At 35.6% G+C, this 23,070-nt stretch overlaps 1 protein-coding gene across 1 annotated transcript; it reads right to left on the minus strand.

Annotated features, from left to right (window-relative positions):
• Positions 1 to 329: 329 nt before the first annotated feature.
• On the minus strand, positions 330 to 22,271 carry LOC123541132 (uncharacterized). Its single transcript, XM_053526915.1, has 7 exons — positions 22,164 to 22,271; positions 14,526 to 14,575; positions 13,827 to 13,964; positions 6,013 to 6,111; positions 4,691 to 4,807; positions 2,573 to 2,672; positions 330 to 604 (listed from the first exon to the last, which is right to left on the minus strand). The coding sequence occupies exons 1-6, from the start codon at positions 22,172 to 22,174 to the stop codon at positions 2,578 to 2,580; spliced, it is 510 nt and encodes a 169-aa protein (XP_053382890.1). The 5' UTR covers positions 22,175 to 22,271; the 3' UTR covers positions 330 to 604; positions 2,573 to 2,577.
• Between the last annotated feature and the right edge of the window lie 799 nt (positions 22,272 to 23,070).

The raw sequence follows: 23,070 nt of genomic DNA on the forward strand, positions 1-23,070 counted from the left end.
AACAAGTGTCAGTAAGCGTATCGTTTGTAAATTTGTGGTATGGTAAATCTGTGGTCACGCTTCGCTGCCCACAAAAATAGTTTCAAGCCTCACTCGGGGCGTTGAATTCTTCATATGTGGAAGCCACCCAACTGGCTTACAGAAGGTCGGTGGTTCTACCCAGGTGCCCATTCGTGATGATATAATGCACGGAGGAGCACCTGGGGTCTTCCGCCACCATCAAAGCTGGAAAGTCGCCATATGACCTAAAATTGTGTCGGGACGACTTTGAATCCAACAAAATGAAATAAATGTTTAAATAGTATAAACATATAGGTGGACGACAGTAAGCTTAATAAACTAATCAACTTTTTTCTAGATATTTAATTGTCAGAATATAATTAATATGTTTTAATATGTCATTAAGCATTCCTTTTAACTGATTCATTTTTTTCCAATATGATACGGTTATATTCTGAGGATTTGTGTTCATAAACAAGCATTGACCGTGTGAATTCAAAATCTTAAGCGGTTCGTCGTATTTGTCTCATATGTTTTAACATGTCATACAGCTGTCCTTTTATACTGGTCCAGTTTTTCTATCGCCATCAATGTCACCTTCATTCTGAAAACAAAAACGTTATTTTTTTAAAAACACCCGACAATACTATTTGGATTTTAAGGTAGACGTATGGCGTCAACGTTCATTGTTTATCTGCACAGTTATGATCGTAATATTTATTAGAAGAATTGCATGCTTTCGCTAACCCATATGATAACTGTTCCTTAATTAAACAATAATAAACGCTTGGAAATAAATGGATTTCGTTGAATGTATTCAAATAATAGATATCAAAACATGAGATATGATTTTATTAGATAAACCTGACATGAGCTGAACAAAAGGATCATAAAAGAAGAAGGTCATTTAAGCCTTGCCTTACATTGCTGACATGAACAAATGACACATTGTAATATAAAAGGTTACAGTTTAGACGAAAATCATTTATCCGGGTATGATGAAACATAATAACTCTGTTTAGTACATATGGCAAGCATTTACCCCTAAGAACGATAGGCATGGCATAGATATGAAAGAGTCAGTCAAGAGGAAGTACTTTTATATATAATTTCAGACAATGCAAATAGGCATTGTTATATTTAAATTTAATTTTACTTCTTTGAAATATTAGTACCGAAACGAATTTTAAGAATGTCAAAAATTGAAAGTATAACACCTACCATGAAGTTTATAAGAAGAAGTTGTCAATTGTTCTCTTTTCTGTTAGCTCTAACGGTCCCTTAGAGCAGACAAAAACAGAAGGACAAAAAAACTATTAAAACATCTCTGTTAAAAGAATACAACCCTAAAACCATTTGAATAAGCTGCATATACTACATGCTAAATTTGGTGGAAGTCCATAAAATTGTTCACGTGAAGATGTTTTGTGTATTTTATCTTTGCCGAAACCTAAGCGACACTTAAGTTCAGTCATGACGATCTGTCCTCAAACATGCACTGAAAGTCAACCTGATGAAGCTTTATAACAAAAAAAAAACGTTTGGTTAGCACCTTATGAAAATTCTCAAAAAACTGACTACAAACATGTACAAGGATGCGGATGTTTTCACAATGTTTTGTTTACGTCATGTAGGAGGTTCATGACAATAGCAATGTTACCTTTTTATCTTTTACTCTGACGACCGCTTAGTGAAAGCAAGAGAAATCATTTGAACACACTTAAACGGCTCATTTGTAAGGCTGCTACAGCTTTAGTTGTGTGTATATTCATGAACCGTTTTAGCCCAAACTTTTTGTCAGCAGGATTTGACTAAATGAAGTGTGTTCTTCATGAAATCGGCTGCTGACATATTTACTGTTATATATTTTTCCAAAACAATTGTTCCTAAGATAGATTATCTATATCACTATTTTTCGGGTTTTTTTCAGTTACAACTTTAATGCGCTTACTTTCCCATCATTTACAAAGAATGTATCCTTATCGGTATTTCATCCAGTTGAAGAATTTTTTCTTTTTCTTTTTTGGGAAAACGGTATATTTTGAGGTTATATGAAGAATGGTGGCAAAGGTCCACAAGTATCCTTCCAGGCATGATATCAGCCATGGTTAAGCTGCCACCTTCGCAGAGATGGAAACAAGATGAATGGATATATCACATGCCTTAACTTTACACTTAAACCGAGGTTTAGAACCCAGGACGGTAACAGCAAATGATTCGATTTAGCTATCTTAAGCACTCACCTGCAGAGATCCCAAAATAACTAAGTAATTACGATATAAGCAAACAAAAAAAAGAGTAAGGGTATAAAGACCTTCCACAAAATAAAGAATATTGCCCATGTTTCTTTGGGGAAATTGCATACTACGAAATACAGTTTGTATGACCCAATCTTTTGCAGGGTTAATCTTTTTTCCATCTGACGGACAAAAGGATATAAAATTATTTGAAATATACTGCTTTTCAATGAAATACATATAATCTGTACAGTAACGAAAAGTATAAAGTTTAGTTAGTATTTAAATTAATTTAAATACTGTTTTAATTTCAATGGCATTGTGGGATATTTTACCTTTACTAGAATTCACAGCATTTTCCACAAGAGCCAATGTCCTTCCAGAGTTTGGGACATCTTTTAAAGCTATTACATGCCTTGTGAGTTTCATCAATTGCTGTAGGAAAATGGAAATCAATGATTTGCATTGTAATAATCATTCTAGAAAGAGTTGTTATTGTTACGATTATGAATAAATGTTTATTCGAAAATAGTGATGTCATACTAAATGATCCTCCCTCAGTGATATATTTTGCTGCGAAATGGCAAGTATTTTTCTGAATGATTAGGCCAATAAATATTCCCGCAAGTGTGCAATAACACATTTATACACCTATGAAATAACTTCTAAACGTAGATTTCGACCGGACGATTTTCTATGAGCGGTGCCTTTACAGTGAGACAAAGTGAATGGTCGAAATATAACATTTCTTCAATAGCGAAACATGTATTGCATAAAGGTACTTGAGATCGTTTAGTAACTTATAGTAATATAGCTTTGAAGTCATTTATTATTGTTAATTTTAATGGCTTAAAAAACTTTCAATTTCACGTCCTTGGTTGGATTAAATATATATGATACATGTTCATTTTCTTTATTATCTAATACTATCGAAATATCAACGTTTATTTTTATTTTTTTTTTTTTTGGGGGGGGGGGGGGGGGGGGGGGCTTCTGGTTACATGTAATAATATCTGAGTTGGCAACCTGTATTTCTAACTAAGTTTGCACATGAAAACGACAGTTTGTACTGTGGGCGCATCGTTTATATGATTTCTTTATATATGGTACATAGACAGATGTAACTGCACGAGACGGTGTCGTTCAAATGAAACAATTGTGTTGCATGCACCAACCTGCAGATAGTCTATCTTCAATGTTTTCATATCACGTATAGCATTGCTTAAAGGAACTTGTTGATAAATGTCTAATTCTCAATTCTCAACCATTCTCAACATTATGATGTCCTAACGCCTTACAAAATAGAACAGGGCTCATTTCAAACATAGCATATACATAACAAACAAAATCAATTGATATCAATTCACACTTCTCTACACAAATGTAGCCCTAAACTTCTACCTAAATTCATGAAGGAAGACAAAATCTAAAACATACGATTCATGTATGATCATTGACAACACAGTCAAACACAGTCAATAATTCAGACAACATAACATATAGTCATACATTTATAATTTGGCATATCTAGCTGAGCCCGTAAAATTATATATCGATTTCATTTGAGGCTATAAAACCCCAAAAATGCCTTGCCTGGTTGCAATTACAGTGACACACTATATACTGTACCGCTTTTGCAAAACAAAACAAACAACTTTTGTATTTACTTTCTCTCGTTATGACACTATTGCCTTACGGAGGTAGGTTACCTCGTTACCAGGGTAAATTCAAATTAATTGAACCGCAGCATGTTTTGTATTTGGTGTAATTTAATGTTTTAACTGCTACAATCTCAATTTCATTTACCTCTGTCCCTTCAAGTACAATTTTGATCCATGTTTAAAGTACATAACCCTCCAAAAGTATTTCATATTGAAAGAAGAAGGGACATATGAATATTTAACACTTTTCAGTGTATTTTGGTTTCATTGTTATGACGACATTTTAAAGCAACAACGTTTTAAAGCGTTCTGCGGCAATTTATTCATTATTTCTGCATTATTAAACCATTAAGCAGCAGATCGGAGACAGGTTCATGATTTGATTTCTGAAGAATGGGTATACAAAGACATTTAGGTAACCTACCTCCTTAATCTAAAACAGTAGATAAAATACAGAAGCGCTCTTTCTTGGTCGCAAAAAAAAAGCTTTGACGTCACCGCACGTTAACGTGACGTCATTCTAACATAAGAGTGTTTTAACAGAGACAGACATACTAGAATGTTTATTAAGAACCAAGATGCCCCTCCGTACAGTATTATAGGCATGGATGTGCCCTTGACAGGAACCATCGACTTTCTCAAAGCCAGTTTAAAGGTTTTTTATACACAAAAGAATTTTACCCTCTTAGCCTGGTTTCGAACCCATTCCGAGTAAATACGGTTTAGCGGCCTTAATCATTTGGCCATCGAGGCCACACCTAAATATAAAGAGAGGTGTTTTATTATACTTACATGGACAGCAGTAGCGATCTTTATTGTTGTCACATCTTCCGACAGGTCTCTCAAAATTAGGACAAAGTTCTGTCTCGGTAACATATCTTTTTAATGGTACGCATTTTTCCTCACAGTCTGTTTGAATGTAAAATGTGAGTAAGTTCGTGCATTGAATTTTTTATTCCGTCCAATAGGAAGTATAACCATCCTTATCTGATATTACAACGTGTAATATTAAAGACATAACGGACAGTTTTCTATATGTACATAGGCAAACATTTTCATACGGACATAATTTCTGAAATCCATGTTTAAAACGGAAATACTAGTATTGTATTAAAATTTATAGGTACTCGTTCTTGATCTTGAATTATCTGCCCTTGAAATAACAAAATACTAAAAAATCAATTTTCAGGGGCAGATAATTCAATATCAAGGCAAGGAAACTGTGCATTTATAATACTTTTCATTTTATTTGCAGTCAGTATGCTGAGTTTAAATAAGTTCGGTCCGTGGGAAAGACCAGGACTTTAAGGTATCATTCTTTCATGTTTCAAGGACATTTGCCACAGTGTCTATATTGACATGGGCCGAAAGTTTGTTACAGACATAATTTCATCTTTAAACTGTGTTTACTGACAGAGAATTAAATCAAAAGCAGTGAAATATATGTGAAACAAATCATAAGTACCAAGCCTTGGTCATGAATTATCTGCCTTTAAAAGTCGGAAAATACTGAAAAAAAAATTATTTTCAAGGGTAGATAATTCATGATCAAGCCCGGATACCTATGATTTTTGTCTATATACATATAGACAACTGTCCGATAAGTCTTAAAGTATCATACATAGGGTTTTGAAAAATACCTACGAAGAGTGCAATGACACGGACGAGAACTCGCTTTTCATTTTTCATTTACCGACTAAAGAATTGTGTTTTTTTAGTGGAAGGCAATAAGAATGAAGGGGTTGTAAACATTAACATGCATAAAACTGCGACTTTTTTCCATTTTCCAGAACACCCCACCTGTTTTATTTTTACATCCCTTTTTGTATTTTGCAAATAATAAAAAAGTATTTGTTGGATTGCTGATGTATCCCGTGTGCTGTATGTTTCCGTAGTTTCTTTGTTGCGTTCTTTCTTTGTAATGCATGGCTCTACGACTGTGTTTCGGTTGCTCTGTGATTCTGGTAAATCTCTGCCTTTATTTTTTCAGTATATCAAAATAATAGGGATGGGCCATTATAATATATAGTCTCATTTGGTAAATTATATAATCTTAACATATTGTGAAAGGAACGTTTAATTTGAAAGCTAAAGAAAATAACAGTGAAACTTACCGCAGCAGACACAGCTTGCACCAAATTCACTGGAGCGGGGATATGGAAATGGGAGTTGTGCACAATACTTGAAGTCGGCTACACATGTGCAGTCCCCAACTGGTTTAAATTATGAAAAGTTTTATAAAGAAGTCACAATAAAGATAAAACAAAATTGGCAAGCTAATCAATTTTAGGAACTGTAAAGTGTATAAATGTATCTGTTTGTCAACTAAAATATGGCAAATCATTATACTGCAACAATACGTCTAAAATGAGCCGCACCAGAGAAAACCAACATAGTGCATTTGCAACCAGCATGGATTCAGACCAACCTGCGCATCCGTGCAGTCTGGTCTGGTTAGAATCCATGCTGTTCGCTAATGGTTTCTCTAATTACATTATGCTTTGAACAGCATGGATCCTGCCCAGACTGCGCGAATGCAAATGGATCCATGCTGGTCGCAAATGCACTGTGTTGGTTTTCTCATGGTGCGGCTCAAGTGCAAAACGAACCGACAAATACAACATGTAATCATAATTTTCTATTATACATCAATCAAGTTTGACGCTTCATATTAAATTTTACAGCAATTTATAACATAACGTTACATCATTTTAATCGAAAAGCAGTTATAGGATCCGCTCGCACAGCTTATGACGTATTGATCATTAAGCACTAGGTAGTTGACAGTGGAATAAGTATTTGTGCTATCTCAGTTTGTTAGAATGATTGTATCAGTAACAGTAAGTAGTTATTTTATTTCAAATGCAATGTTCAAAAAACGGAGTGAATAATATAATAATATAATCTAGGAAAACGACAATAGATCACACCTGTGAATTCCACTATCCCCTTATCACGTAATCGTTTTAGAGTTAGGTATATATATATTTGCAAAATGTGTCAAATGAGGATACAATGCGATAATTGAAAATCACACTGCATATTTGGTGATTGAACCCTCCACAATAAGCCATTCTTATTTGATGGTGCGATGACTAATTAAGTGTAAGGTTCTGTGATCCTTTATTCTCCTTAGAATTCTGCCTTGCAATTTTCTAAGTCGTACCCCTTAAAAGTTAGGCTCTTGTTTAGTGCTGTTACTTCATACAATTTATTGAAAATGTTGCAGAAATCAGTAGTCCTATAAGATGCCCTTTATTCAGAAAGACCTAGGTCTGCAGTCCATCGTTGACAAAGATACGCGTTTCAATGTTAGACAGCTGGCACAAATAACAAATTTGGGTTTTGCATCTGTCCACTTTATTAAAAAAAAAGGTTAGGAAAATAAGCTCGCTGGATCCCTTATTTGCTCAGCGATGAGCAGAAACGTATGAGGTTGCAAATGTCAAAGCAACTGCTGAAGAAGCAGCCAAAATATCAAAACAAGAACACCACAATGCCGATCAATATACGCCCGAAGATATGCCCTTTGACCCCCAAGTGTGACATTGACCTTGACGCAAGCCATCCAAAACATGCGCACTGCACGTCGTCGTCTCGATGTTGCGAACATTTGTGCCAAGTTTCTTTAAAATCCTTCAAGCAGTTCAAGAGTTACAGAGCGGATACGGAACAAAGTACCCTAAGTGTGACCTTGACCTTGAAGCGAGCCATCCAAAACATGCGCACTGCACGTCGTCGTCTCGATGTGGCGAACATTTGTGCCAAGTTTCTTTAAAATCCTTCAAGCAGTTCAAGAGTTACAGAGCGGATACGGAACAAAGTACCCTAAGTGTGACCTTGACCTTGAAGCGAGCCATCCAAAACATGCGCTCTGACGTTGTCTCGATGTGGTGAACATTTGTGTCAAGTTTCTGTGACACCGGCGTCATAAAATAATACGCCCTCTTCCTGCGTATAAAAAGGTGTTTGATAGATAAGACATGGGCCCAGTTTTATGAGCCCAAGCGGAATGTTGATAACAGGTTATGGGCTCTGAAACATGCCAAAAAGTTAAAAGTAATGCTAAATGAACACTGACAGCAATAAATGTGTTATAATTGTATCTTCTTTAAGAATGTGAACAAAATGAGAAAAGTACGTCCATAAGCCGGTCTCTAGCATGTCCATTTGTTGCATGGCACTGCTCCAGCCCACAAATTCTCAACTCTTCTACAGATCTGAAGTCTGAAAAGGTATTGTAGCTCCCACCCTACAGCCCAGACCTGGTTCCGTGCGATTTTTTCTCTTTCCAAAATTGAAAGAAATATCATCACCTGTCTGGTAGGAGAGAGATACAAGTCCAGAAGTGCAATGTGGTCTGCAGTTCACCAGTTCCTCACGGTTGTACCCAAAGATGAGTATGGAAATTGTTTCAAAAAATAGATTAAAAACAAAATTGAAACGATGTGTTCTGGCTAAATAGGAAAATTTTGAAGGTAATATCACCTTTTAATTGATAAATCGTAGAAAACGTGTCATTTGCAAACGTTTTCGAACACCGCTCTTATATATAGACAAAGAGACTCTTTTTTTTCTAAATGAAAGTTGTTATGGTCGATGGTATGTTTACCATTATATGTAGTTCACAAAGCATTTAGTCTTTGTTATGCTGAACATTAGCATAATAAACGGGCCGCTGTCTAGCTTTCAAAAAATCTAAACTTTGCACCCTCACCCCAGCCCCACCAACCTCATATTTCCTTATAAAGGTTAATTGGCGTTCTTAGCCGGTGTCACTATTTTCAACTGGTTTAAGTCTGTTTTGTATTTCATATGTACTGTAAGTGTATATGAATTCGCGGAGACAAATGTTTGCCAAACGGTCCATTTTTGGCATCGTAGATATATTTGCGCAATTTTGAATTCGCGGAGACATAGGCTTAAACTCATAATTTCGCGCACAACAAAATATCCGCTCCGTGGAGGCTACTACAAGAGTTTTAACTCGTATAAAACACGGACGAATCGCGACAACGTCACGGATCAGTCATAGGTACATAAACCGTGACACGCTGTACGCCTCTGATAGTTTATAGACATAACAACTGTGTTTCAATCAACACCTACAAACAATCAAAGGGATATTGATTACATTAAACATCTGTTTAGCATCGTAAAAAATATGCAAACAAAATACCTGGGCAGTCCATAAAAGGATTGAATTTGGAACCGATTAAATTAACAATAGAAATTACATCTTAACAGCAAATGTTTTCAAAGCTGCTAGAAAGTGATCTAATGATCAATTAATTGTGTTTGTGAAAATTTGTTTGATGGTTTTGAATGCCGTCTTTGACACTTTTTTATTTGTGCATGTTTGGAAGTGTTTTTGTAAAACATAACACAAACAAAAATTGATTTTTTTAAATAATTTACTAAATTACAATAAATAACAAGATGTTTATATTAATTATATACATAAAGATACAAATGTATCATGAAAGCTTATGCATACTTTTACAGACTAGACTGAGATGGTTCACATTTGCGCGAAAATATGACTTAAAAGTAGAAATTTGTGTAGCAATAATCGCGGTAATCATGAATTCGAGGATTGCCGATCACCGCGAATATCGCGAAAATTTGAAGCCCTCGAATATTACTACACTTACAGTATATTGTCGTCCACTACCCTCACCCCTTCGCTGTTACGCACCCTCTTTCATTTTACTAAGCATGCTGTTAGGCGCCCATCATTGTTTCGGACATCAGCCTTCCCTGGGTGGTACCCCACTATGTTCAGTTTTTCCTGCTTGTCTGTTTGTTTGCTTTGTGTGTGAGTGTATACATGTGTGTGATTGCGCGTGCGTATGCGCGTGCGCAAGCGCTAGTGCGTGTGCTCGCTTGTGCTAGTCAGTGTTTGAGTCCCGGTGGTTTGTGGTTTGTGGAGCTTTGCCTTCCTGTTGAATAAACATTCGTTCTTTTCCACAAACCCCAAACTCCTCCATTCATTCCTTTCTCTACCCCATACCCATAATTGCATTTTGCGTGTAATCAAAATTCACTTGTTGGATTTTTGAAGCAACCCGTCTTCTATATCTTTTGCGGTCCTACTTTGCAATGCATTAGTGTCTGGCATGGCTGTATAGCTGTGCTTTGGGTGTTTGATGGTTCCATAACATATTATCTACCCTAACGTTTTAACTGTTCTGGAATAGCACTATTTCCAAAATAGTGCGTGGTATTCACAACATTACAGATTCAAATAAAAATGTTCATCAGAAACATTTAGATGTGGACTAATTTTATATTCTCTATTATAAAATGACAGTGATATCATTGACTAATTTTATATCCTTTTACAACGGGCCCCTCTACTGGACAACATAGTTTATTATCAAATCAAACATAATTTCAGTAGGAACTTAATATTGAGAAATTGTAACACAAGGACATGAAATAAAAAAAAAAAAATAATGAGAAAAAAGAAATCTCATAAGTAGAACAACTAGAATATTGCAGTCCAAAGGGGAAACAAAGTCGGGCCCATTATTTGTTGATACACGGCCGGAATGATTTAAACATTTCAGCCAATTCAGACAAGTTTGATTTCAACATTTTAACCTAAACTAAAATTAATAAGCGACCATCCACACAATAAAAATATTTCTAAGTCCACATAATTGATCTTTACCAGGTACAGATATGACAAAAAAGGAAGAATATCCAACAGGTAAAGCCGCGTTCTGAAAACGCAGCCTCCCCAAACGAGCACACGATCAACAAACACACACACACACACACACACACACACACACACACACAAGGACAAAACAAACAAACAAAGTGACACAGTGGGACACCACCTTGGAACGGTGAGTGGCAAAACCACCACTAGGGAGTTTAATCCGGTTTATGGTGCACCTAACCTCACTCTTAACCCCCCCCCCCCCCCCCACCATGTTCCAAAGTCTCAGGACAGTGTAAATAAAAGTTATCCCCGCCAGGTGAAACCTTATCATACGCAAAGGCAACAGCAGTCATGTAATGTAAAAAAAAAAAAAACATGCTCTTACATTTTTTTTTTTCACCCTTCCGTAAATCTGCAGATTCTTTTCAATTCCAGTACCGTTAGTCCGCCCACCTTTACGTCGGATATATCTGTCCATTTTTACGGTCTTTTAAGGATTGAATCTAAAGATCAAACGTACATCTGCCTACTTTATGGTATAGTTTATATATATATATATATATATATATATACATCACTAAAACGCATGTACTCAATGCCTTTGCAGAAGACAGGGCAACAAGGGAAACACCCTTAATTTGAAGTACATGCTGTACCAGAGAAAAGTGGCCTCGGTTTTCCCAACAGCAAAGAATTAAACTATAAAGGACAAAGTTTACTTAAGCCTTATATGGCCTAGGCAATTTTGAAAATTTTCAAATTGGCTGAAATTTGAAAAGCTTTATATTGTTCGCTACAAGAATGTTTATCTACTGTAAGGAATTAAGTTTTTTTATAAATAGATTTATGTGCATGTAAAAGTTATGGCATAAGATCTTATATGACCTTTGCCCCTCGTATGACCTTGTCCTTTGAGCTAAGGGCCTGGTGTTTGTGCGTGACACTCCGTCTCATTTAGGCAAATATTTACGCCAATTAGAAATAAGATTGTTCAATGCATGTCAAAATTATGGCACGGACAAACTTTAAAATGACCTTTGACCACTAAGTATGACCTTGACATTTGAGGTAGGGGTATGGGAGTTGCGCGCGATACTCCGTCTCATTGAAGCAAACATTTATGCCAAATTAAAAAAGATTGCTTTATACATGGAAAAGTTACAGCCCGGACAAGCTTTAAAATAGATTTTGACCCCCATGTTGACATTGACCTTTGAGATAGGGAGCCGGGTATGCGCATGACACTCCGTCTCATAGAGGTAAACATTTATGCCAAATAAAAAAAAGAATGCGCCATACTTAAGTTATGGCTCGAACAAAATGACATTTGTGACATTGACATTAACGATAAGAGCCTAGGGTTTGCACTTGACACTCCGTCTCATTGAGGTTAACATGTATGCCAAATATAAACAAGATTGCTCCATACATATCGAAGTTATGGTCAGGACAAACAAATCCGGACGGACGGACGAACGCATGCACTAACGCACATATATCAAACTGCCATTTGGACGATTTTGTCTTTCATTTCCGCAATTGGGCTCGACGAAAAACTAGAAAGGAAAGAAAATATAAGCGAGTGTTCTTAGGAAATGGCTTACCTATTGGTTATTTTGTAGGATTGTTTTTCTATTTTTTGTGATGTACATCTGACGAGACAAAACGTTCTGAATTTGAGTTTAAAAAGAGTTTATGACCTAACTGTTTTGATACACATTGCATGTTTTTACATTTGGACGCTATGCTTTACTGAAGAGGTGGAGGACTCTATGGTGGATAGTTTTTGTGATGGATAGTTCTAAAATCCAACCTGGATTGAGCTATTTTGATTTCCGTCTTATGGCCTGTTTCGTCAAGCTCTTAACGGTAATAGAAGCATAATAGAGTACCTCCTTTTTGAAAAGTATTCAAATTCCTAGCATAAAGCTACTTTTACTGCAATTTTCAAGGGGGGGGGGGGGCGTAGGTTCAAAATAGAAAAAAAGTGGAAACTTCACTGGTCGCCCAACACGACAAAAACGAGCCCTACTGGGACCATTTCCCCCCTTATTTTTCTTTTTTTCTAGTAAGTTTTTACTTCTTTCAAGACTTATAATTGATTTATTGTACAAAAATGATTAAAAACAATAATTTGATAAGCGAGTTCTTGCTGTTCAAAGTGAATTTACTACTTAAACAGAAGGGGTAGAGTTACATATCTTTAAAAATATTGAGTTACATGCGGTAAAAGTTCTCTATTTTGCTTTCACTCTTTAGATTACATATCGTGAAAGAAATTTAGGTAGGTTTTACGTCTGCCCCAAGGTTATGTTTGAATGAAGTAAGCAAATATAAAAACAGAAACACAGGATTCAACCTTATTTTTACAATGTTGAAGTTAGAATTCTGTCTCATTAAATCCGTTTACTTGAGACACCCTAGAAAAAATGTTATTGGCATTTTTATTTTGTGTTTTATAATTGTTTACCAATAGTTTGATGTTTTTTTTATTAAAATTAATGGTAAAATGAGTTCTCTGCAAACGTTTTGGATAGTGGCCATCACTTTGAAATTTGTCTCTACTTGCGCTTGAGGAGATACCATAAGTTATACAAAATTTATAAAAAACGGCACGGTAAAAGTTGTTTAAAAATTGCAAAACAGTGCGAAACACGATCACCTTTAAGAATATACCAAGCAAATGCCATTTTGTAAACATTACTTTTAGGCATCTAATACCTTATGGGTGTTTTCCTTGTTGCTCTGTCTTCTGCAAAGGCATTGGGTACATGCGTTTTAGGTTCTTTCGGATTGCTTTTTTATAAATATATACAAGGGCATTTTTGTGTTTTACATTACAGGCCTTCTGTTGCCTTTGCGTATGTAAGGGTCTCAGCTTGCAAGGATAACATTTATTTACACTGTCCCGTGACCTTGGAACATGGTGGGAGTAAGAGTGAGGTTAGATGCACCATAAACGATTTAAGCTCCCCAGTAGTGGTTCTGCCACTGACCTTTCCAAGGCGGTGTCCCACTGTGTTCCTTTATTTGTTCGTTTTGTCCTTGTGTGTTTGCTTTGTGTGTTTGTGTGTATGTAGGGGTCGTGTGCACGTCCGCGCACTAGGTTTACGTTTGGGGAGAGTTTTTAGAACGTTGCATTTCCTGTTGGATATTCATCCTTGTTTTTAACTGCAAATAATGTTGACAAATACGTTCTATTCTCATATCACAAACAAGAGACTCTTTGTTAATGATAAATAGCAACAAACCTACCAGGCGGGGTGCTATTAGAATACGTCTCCTCTTTACAGCACCAAAGCTGCTGACAATCTCCCAGAACTGGGGCCTTACATTCATGTGTTGGGGCACACACATTTTCTTCGTCACCATTTCTACATACTGCCAACAAACCTGTATGAAAAAAGACAATATTGCAGTATAACTTGGTAATTAATTGAATAATTTGAACATCTATACATTTCAATAATATCTAAATCTAAATTTAATCAGAGGAATCACTAAATGAAACAAATTGTTGACAGAAAACTTGGCTTAGAAATAAGAACTGTGTAAGAATTGAAACATGTTTGTAATTTGTGATGTTTATTTATTGTCATTGAATAAGTAAATGATAAATACTTTCAGTGCTGCTATTATTCTTCTTGGTTGCATTCTTTGCTTCCAAATGATCTTTTTTTACAGATTTTATTTCATACTCCGTCATTTCATCGAATATAATGGGCACACTTTAGTATCGGATATTTATTCGCTCAATACATAAACTTTTGGCAAAATAATATAGAAATGATTAAAAACATTTTTTCTTTGCTGAACACATTAAAGTGGATTGCTAAAAAGGGAGAAATATATAAAAGGCAAAACCGTGACTGTACTTTATTGAAGCATGTTTTTTGGCAAATAACATTCGAATAAACAAACACTGGGTGAGAAAAGAATAAATATAAATGTTACCTCCATTTACTTCATCCAAACATATAACCATCACGACAGCTACAGAAACCTGAGAGGTAAAAATATGAAATTGATGTTTTTTATAAATAGTTTCATCTATCAAATTTTACATTAGTTTCTAATTTCCTGTAGGGGATAATATTTCATTTGAGCAGAAAAAGACAATTGTAGTGTGTATCGTTATAAAACTTATCGTTATCTGTGTAGTAGAATTTATACAGATGAATTATGTAGTCAGTAGTTAATCATAAAGTATATGAGCCATGCCATGAGAAAACCAACATAGTGGGTTTGCGACCAACATGGATCCAGACCAGCCTGCGCATCCGCGCAGTCTGGTCAGGCTCCATGCTGTTCGCTTTTAAAGCCTATTGGTATTGGAGAAACTGTTAGCGAACAGCATGGATCCTGACCAGACTGCGCGGATGCGCAGGCTGGTCTGGATCCATGCTGGTCGCATACCCACTATGTTGGTTTTCTCATGGCACGGCTCATATATTTGTAAGTTTGGGCGTGGAATAGAAGTGAGCACTATACACTGTACAGAACCAGTAGAGAACCAAATTGTACTGTTGTGTGTGTGCCTTTTTTTTCCTTTTTGTCTACATGTAGGTAACATTTTCAAACTTCTGTCGGGTTGCGGTTTTATGTTCTTAACGATTGCATTTATATAAATATACAATAGCATTTTTGTTTGTTACATTATATGCATTCTCTTGACTTTGCGTATGTAAGGGTTTCACCTGGCGGGGATAGCTTATTTTTACAGTGCCCTGTGACTTTGGTACATGGCGTGGGTAAGAGTGAGGCTAGGTGCACCATTAACCGGTTTAAGCTCCCAGTAGTGGTTTTGCCGCTGACCGTTCCAAGGCGGTGCCCCATTGTATTCCTTTATTTGTTCGTTTTGTCCTTGTGTGTTTGCTTTGTGTAAGTGTGTGTGCTGGTCGTGTGCGCGTCCGCGTGCTGGGATTACGTTTGGGGAGGCTGCGTTTTAAAACGTGGCTTTCCCTGTTTGATATTCATCCTTTTTTTATTATAATTTTTGTGATGGTAGATTGCTGTTGCTCTGCTATTAACATTTCTAATTTTTGTTGTTTGTTTTCTTTGCTCCACTTGCATTTGTTATTGTAAATTCATATTTAAATTTAAATACATTTAAATTTCTAACTACATATATGAATTCAGATGCATATATACTATATAGCTGCTATTGACCAAAAGAACAATCTTGTTGGCAATTGTCCATCACAAAAAAATTAGAAAGATGAACAACTGTATCTAACTATGAACTCCCAAGCATTATTTCCTAATTTGCTCAAACCAAAAACATATCTATCCCATAAGCAAAGAGAATCAACGGGAGCTAAAAGAAAGATTAATGAATTAACATTAAGTTTTTTTATTCGCATTGCCATAGTATAACACACAACTTCAGTCATTTAAACTATCAATTCATTTATTTCCACATAAAATATACTTTCCGGGTCAATATACTGCGAGATACTTACTCCGTCACGGGAGGGTGTGTGTGTGTTCGGGTTTAACGTCTTTTTCAACATTTTTCAGTCATATAAACGACGGTGTCTACTTGTAGCAGGCAGCACAATGCCCAATTTTATAGTGCTGCCTCACTGGAATATCGCACCGTAGACATGTGGCATGATACCTAACCCAGTCACATTATACTAACACCGGGCTTACCAGTCCTAGCACTACCCTTTTAATGCTGAGCGCCAAGCGAGGAAACTGCTAGTACAATTTTTTACGTCTTTGGTATGACACGGTCGGGGATCGAACCCACGACCTCCCGCACTCGAGGCGGACGCTCTACCACTAGTCTACCGAGGCGGTGTAACATGATGGGGTAGTAAAGTAAAAAGACACCTATTTCACAAAATTTATTGCCGTAAAAAGTACATCAATCAAAATTATTTAACGCACGAAATAATTATACATCCTACACCTCAATACCTTTGAAATACGCTAATACCCCGGTATCTTTAAAGCTAGAATACACATATGTTATAAATACAGTCAAACCTGTCTATAGAGACCACCCCTGGGAGAGGAAAAATGTGGGTTTTATTTGAAGGTGGTCTTTATGCACAGGTTAAAATACAATGTAAACGTTAAAATGGGAAATATCATGTGATCTTTAGAGCCTGGTAGTCTCTGTTCAGAGGGGGTCTTTAGCACATGTTTGACTGTACTTATAACCAGCAAATATTTAATTACTAATGTCGTCTGCATTTTTCCTTGATTATCGTTTCGTGGATGTAAATAACATCTGTCACGAGACTTTTGTCTCTGTATCATTTTTACTTGATTGTTTACAAGAATGTAGAGATGCCTTTCAAGACAATTGTAAGTTTTGTAAATCCATTTTCATTGCACAATTATGATATTACAAACATGCAACATGCAAACATGCAACAGATGGCAAACAATAACTTTAAGTAATGGCCTTGATCTAGAAATCAATACAATGTAAACAACATTTTCCTATAACTGCAATATCTAACAGAGAATTTACCGTACATTTACTCGAAGAATGAAATAAAAATCTGTTGAAATAGCTTCATCATTTTGTCTGTTTTGAAATTATTCAAAAGTCAATGTTTGTCCTCAGCAGTCTGATCAGTTGCTGTCCAGCATTTGTCTTTCCATATAAAATGTATAGTGAATACAAATATACGCTAATACAACAAACAGGTTTAGGAAAGGAACTCATGTTGCTTACTTAGTGAATAAAAAATTTTGTCCTGAATTATAAGACAGCATTGTCCAAGTCCTTCCGAAACGCCGGGTTCGTCCCTCTCCCTGACCTCGGTTTGTAACGTTCATCAACTTATATAGACCTTTCTATACATTCGGAATGTCCAAGCAGTTTATGAATATTTTGTTCTAAACTGAAGAAGCATAGTTAGAAGTCACCTATTTGTTTGCTATAAGTGTCTATGGGGGAGGCTCCCCGGACCCCGCCGGATGATGGGATTCCTCCACTCACACTCCCCTAGAGTAACAAGTAAATTAATCACGCTACGCCCCTGGATCATCCAGTCAATCAGCACAGTGTTTCGAAGCCTTTCAGGTAAATAACTGAACTATGCTTATCAAAAATATCTTTAATCACACATTTTCTAATGCATAATCCAAGAAAAAAACCTGTACGATACAAATGTCATACAATATATGACGTCACTAAATATCTCGAGTGATCAAGAGCGGCACGATATGTGAGCTTTTACGCATAGTTCTCCAATGACATTTAACTTAGTAATTAATGATGCCGACTCGGTAAAGTAAATTAAGTGTCAACATTGCGGGGGCGGGGATGGTTCGGATTTAAAAAACGTTTAATTCAAATTTCCGTTGTTTTTTTATTACCTATCGATACTGCTTATTGAAAAGAAAATGTGCAAAAATGAATTTGTACTGTCACCGACAAAAACAAACAAGCTTGTTGTGGAAGGTACGTTATGTTATTTAATTCGAAAGTTTGATTTCTTACCTGTAAAGTGTAGATCAATGTTGGTTAAAATCTTGGAATTATTAATGCTCATATTATGAAAATTAGAATATGAATTTTTGTTTCTAACATATTTCAAAAGTTCCAAATTAAGAAAAAAAGATGACCTCGTCGGGAATCGAACCCCGGACCGCCGCGGCAATAAAGACATGTTCCCGTCGTCGTAACCAATAGCGCTGTAGCTGAAGTAGCGGATAATGACTTCAAAATATAGATATTTGTAATCGAGAAAATGGAAATAACCATCAAAGTTAACAGCTACAAACAAATTATATCAAAATTCTTTTGAAATTGCAAAAATAATTACACACGTGTCGTAAATGTGTCCTGGCTAGCAACATTCCGACAGCTCGATTACGTTGCTCTTGTGTCAATTTCACCATGATATGTGTTTTTCTAGTAGGACTTTCGTCAGTAATGCCAAAAGTGTAATCGAACACGTGCATGTTGGTGCATATGCCCTACACGTGCAAAATATGTAATGTTAGTCGAAACGCCTAATGTGGTACTTTGGCTGCGGGTCGCCAAAAATAAATTAATTATTAGCTGCACTACCTATTCAAATGTCGGTATTTGAAATTTCGTGTGAATACATGCATTATTAACAAAATAGTAATACAATTTAAACTTACCAATTAGGAATTTTGTTGAGTGTATTAACAAAATGAAAAGTTAGATATCAACGATTGCTTAGATGGAGTCTGTCAAGGGTAAAAATAATCTTATACCAGATGCCCTATCCATAATTCGAACCGAGTGTTCATATTTAAAAAGGATGTTGTTTAATATAAATGTGTGTTATAATTGTAGATGTGATATATTGAAGCATTCAATTTCTTTATCATGCATTATGTCTATTTTATTTTTATTATGTTGCAATATTTTTTTTTCTTTTTCTTCAGCTGATAAGGTGTTATGTATATGCCATTCCTTATTGATGAGTCATTGTTGAGACATCATGTACAAAAGTTCTTTGAATTTTCCTGAGTATTCACCAAAAATATTGATAAACAGTGTAACAATTATTTTAGAAAGGATTGTCCTTGATATTTCCAGAATGTACTTTTTGTTGTCTGGCAACAGGCTAGAACTTAGATTGTAGATATTTATGAAACTTTCCTATATTTCTGAAAGAAAATATTACCAGTGGATATTTAATATTTTGAAAGATTATTTGAAGTTCAAGAGAGGAATTATATCTTTTGGATATACTAAAGATACGTTTGAACTGTGAGAAATATTGTGTTATTTATTCTGATTGGAATTAAATTTGACATGGACAGGAACTAGACTTTCTACATATACGATTTAAGACTTTTTACATATAAGATTGGATTTTACGGCTCTCGGACATTTTTTAAATATTTGAATTGTTACTTAAATTCATGAATAAAATTTTGTTATCGTTAATAATTGCTGGTTTGTTTTACTGTTGTTTTTATTTACTGTAACATGAAAATGTTACCCTTTGACCCTTTGACGTAATAATAAGGGTATGTAAGACCAACACGGAATACTTGCTTGTAAACGAAAGAGTCGCCGCGACCCCCCCCCCCCCCCCCCCACCTCCACACACACACACGCAACCCCTCCTCATTGATTAGTACATGCATAACACGAGGGGTTCGACATTAAATGACAAATATATACATGAAGACTGATCAATAGAGACACTTCGGTGCATATTTTTATAAAATTTAAGCCCTTAAAGGTCATAAATTGCATACTTAAGGCGCAAAATGTAATACTGTGTCCGTCGCAAATAAGTGTTCAGATGAAGTATCAAAATTGGCAAGTAGGCATACAGGGAATGATATTTACCGTTTAGCTAAAAAGTGATGTCTTTCAAAAAAGCAACAGCTATGCATGATCTTATTTGCTTATAATTATGTAGTATACATGCTTCATGGATTATTGGATTGCAAATCAATTTGACATGTTATTTACCAATTTTGTGACTTGGTCGAATGAATTTCCATGCAATGAGTGTGATCAGTCAACATACGCATTTTGTCAGGATTTTGTAAACATCACTTGTCTGTTTCATCTGTTATATCACCACATACACATATTTATGTTAAACTCATTGTAAAACTCAAATAAACAAACCGTGTTAAGCAAAATAATTTGAAGACGACATACGATCGGCCTGCCAGTTGTTTGTTTTGATCGGTCGCAACAGAAAGAGTGGGAGTGAAGTCGTTTATAGGGGGTGTAAATAGCTTGCTACTTTTTAACTTTCTAGCCAGAAGCGATGTACTTTGTCATCGCGATGAATGACATATTATAGGTGTCCTAGCATCATTCAAATTTAGATGATAGCTGGTGACTATCTGACTATATTTAATGTCTTATATTTAAACGAAATATTTTTTCTTTGTTTTGCATATCATATTTCTAGTGACGCAACTTCTCTTCACAATGTAACGATTTATGAAAATTGACATTCATCGGCTGTAAAAAGAAACGCTTTGTACTGAAACCCAAATGAATGGAAAATACGTTTTAACATAATCTATATAATATACACCAAAACACTCCTTCAACACTGATATCGCTATTGTATATGCGTATATATTTTACTAAATGCTACTATCGGAATAAAAATTTGATGATGTATTCCATAGTTATCTGAGATCTGAGTCTCTTTTTTTATTTGTGTGTGTATGTGTGTGTGTTTTCTTTGCATTATCCTATCTTTAAAGACAAGAGATCAATAAGCATCTAACTTGAGACACATCGCATTGATTGGTGTTCTTCCCTATTAGTTAAACGATAAACTTTTCTTCTGATTGTGTCTTACTGGACAAGTAGATGACAGTGTGAAAGGCAGTTCATAAAGCCTGATGGGCCTGAGCGGCATTAGTATTTGTCTTCTGGGTTGTTTCATCGGACCATTAATAAAGTCTTCCTCTTTTTTTTTCTTTTTTTCTTTTTTTTTGACCTCAATTGCATGAGTATTTCGCTTTTCCTTTATAAAGTAAGCTCTGGTTATAGCGAACTCTTGAGACAAACAATGTATTCGTTATACCCGGACGTTGTTAAGGCATTAAAGGCGTAATAGAGTACCTCCTTTTTGAAGATTATTCAATTCCTACCATAAACCTACTTTCACTGCAATTCCCAAGGGGGGGGGGGGGGGGGGGGGCGTAGGTTCAAACCCTACTGGAATCAAATTTTTTTTTCTTATTTTCCTTTTTTCTAGTAGGTTTTTATTTCTTTCAAGACTTATAATTGATTTACTGTACAAAAATGAAAAAAAATTGATAAGCGATTTCTTGCTGTTCAAAGTCAATGTACTACTTAAACAGAAGGGGTAGAGTTACACATCTTTAGAAATATTGAGTTACATGCGGTAAAAGTTCTCTAGTTTGCTTTCACTCTTTAGATTACATATCGTGGAAGAAAGATAGGTATGTTTTACATGTCATGAAGTAAGCAAAATTCAAAACAGAAACACAGGATTCGACCTTATTTTTTCAATGTTGAAGTTAGAGTTCTGTCTCATTAAATCCGTTTACTTGAGGCACCCTAGTAAAAAATGATATTGACATTTTTATGTTGTGTTTTATAATTGTTTGCCAATAGTTTGGTGTTTCTTTTGTTAAAATTAATGGTAAAATGAGTTTTCTGCAAACGTTTTGGATAGTGGCAATCACTTTGAAATTTATCTCTACTTGAGCTTGAGGAGATACCATTAATTATACAAAATTTATAAAAAGAAAACGGCACGGTAAAAGTTGTTTAAAAATTGCAAAACACGGCCACCTTTAAGAATATACCAAGCAAATGCCATTTTGTAAACTTTACCAGTAGGCATCTAATACCTTAAAGCATAAAGCGAACGATTTCTTTGGTTTTTTTTATACCAAACCGATTGGTCTGTATCTAAAAATATTTGCGACCTTAACCATTCGACCACGGAGGCCCCTTCAACGTTGTTAGTAGAGTGTTTCAGCCCTCTGAGATATTGCACTTATCATTATTACATATTATCACACCCTATATATTTATTTGACTGTATACAAAATGTCATGTACTATATCTGTAAAAATACCTTACAAATACAAAGTTTCTGATGAAGACAAAAAAAAAAGACAAATAAATCATGGATCATCATTATTAGTATCCTTTCTGGGTAAATTTTCTTTAAACAGCACGATATTTATGTTATACGTGTTTGTATACAAGTGCGCAGTTACCTACTATTGATATATGTAATATTTGTAAATGCATTCACGGTTTGTTCACACAGAAGGTTTTAAATATCTATTTAGAATTCAGCCTTGTTTAGCATTGCAGTTAAAATCGAAATTTAGATGCATTCAAAGTAATTCGTACATGTAGTGGTACGGCTGAACATTTAAACAATTAGGGTTTTGGGTTTTGTTTCTTTTTGGTCCCCTAAGAAACTTACATTCTGAATAAGATGTCGTTTCGAAATTGATTATTTAGTACTTCATGTTATCATGCTCGTATTAACAATTGTATACAGCGTTTTCTGTTATAACTAGTGACCGTTGGGTCACTGCATGTATTTCACGTAAACATTTTACATTAGAAATATACGTACATTTGTAAGCCGAGTCTTTATCTGATTTATCCAATACCGAAAAACTGAATCGATTTATATCTATAAAAAGCAGCTTTACATATTAGAATTGAGCCGTGCCATGAGAAAACCAACATAGTGGGTGTGCGACCAGCATGGATCCAGACCAGCCTACGCATCCGCTCAGGATCCATGCTGTTCGCTTTTAAAGCCTGCTGCAATTAGAGAAACCATTAGCGAACAGCATGAGTCCTGACCAGACTGCGCGGATGCGCAGGCTGGTCTGGATCCATGTTGGTCGCAAACCAACAATGTTGATTTTCTCATGGCATGGCTCAGATGATACGTGTCTTGTCTCTGCTTAACTGCAAATGAATATCGTTTTTGATCCCGCTTAAGGTAGCCCTTATCATGCTGGACACAACTGATTATGCCTTTGCGACCAGTGCAGATCAGGGGCGTAG

Source organism: Mercenaria mercenaria, chromosome 16 (genome assembly GCF_021730395.1).
Source record: "Mercenaria mercenaria strain notata chromosome 16, MADL_Memer_1, whole genome shotgun sequence".
Lineage (NCBI taxonomy): Eukaryota > Metazoa > Mollusca > Bivalvia > Venerida > Veneridae > Mercenaria > Mercenaria mercenaria.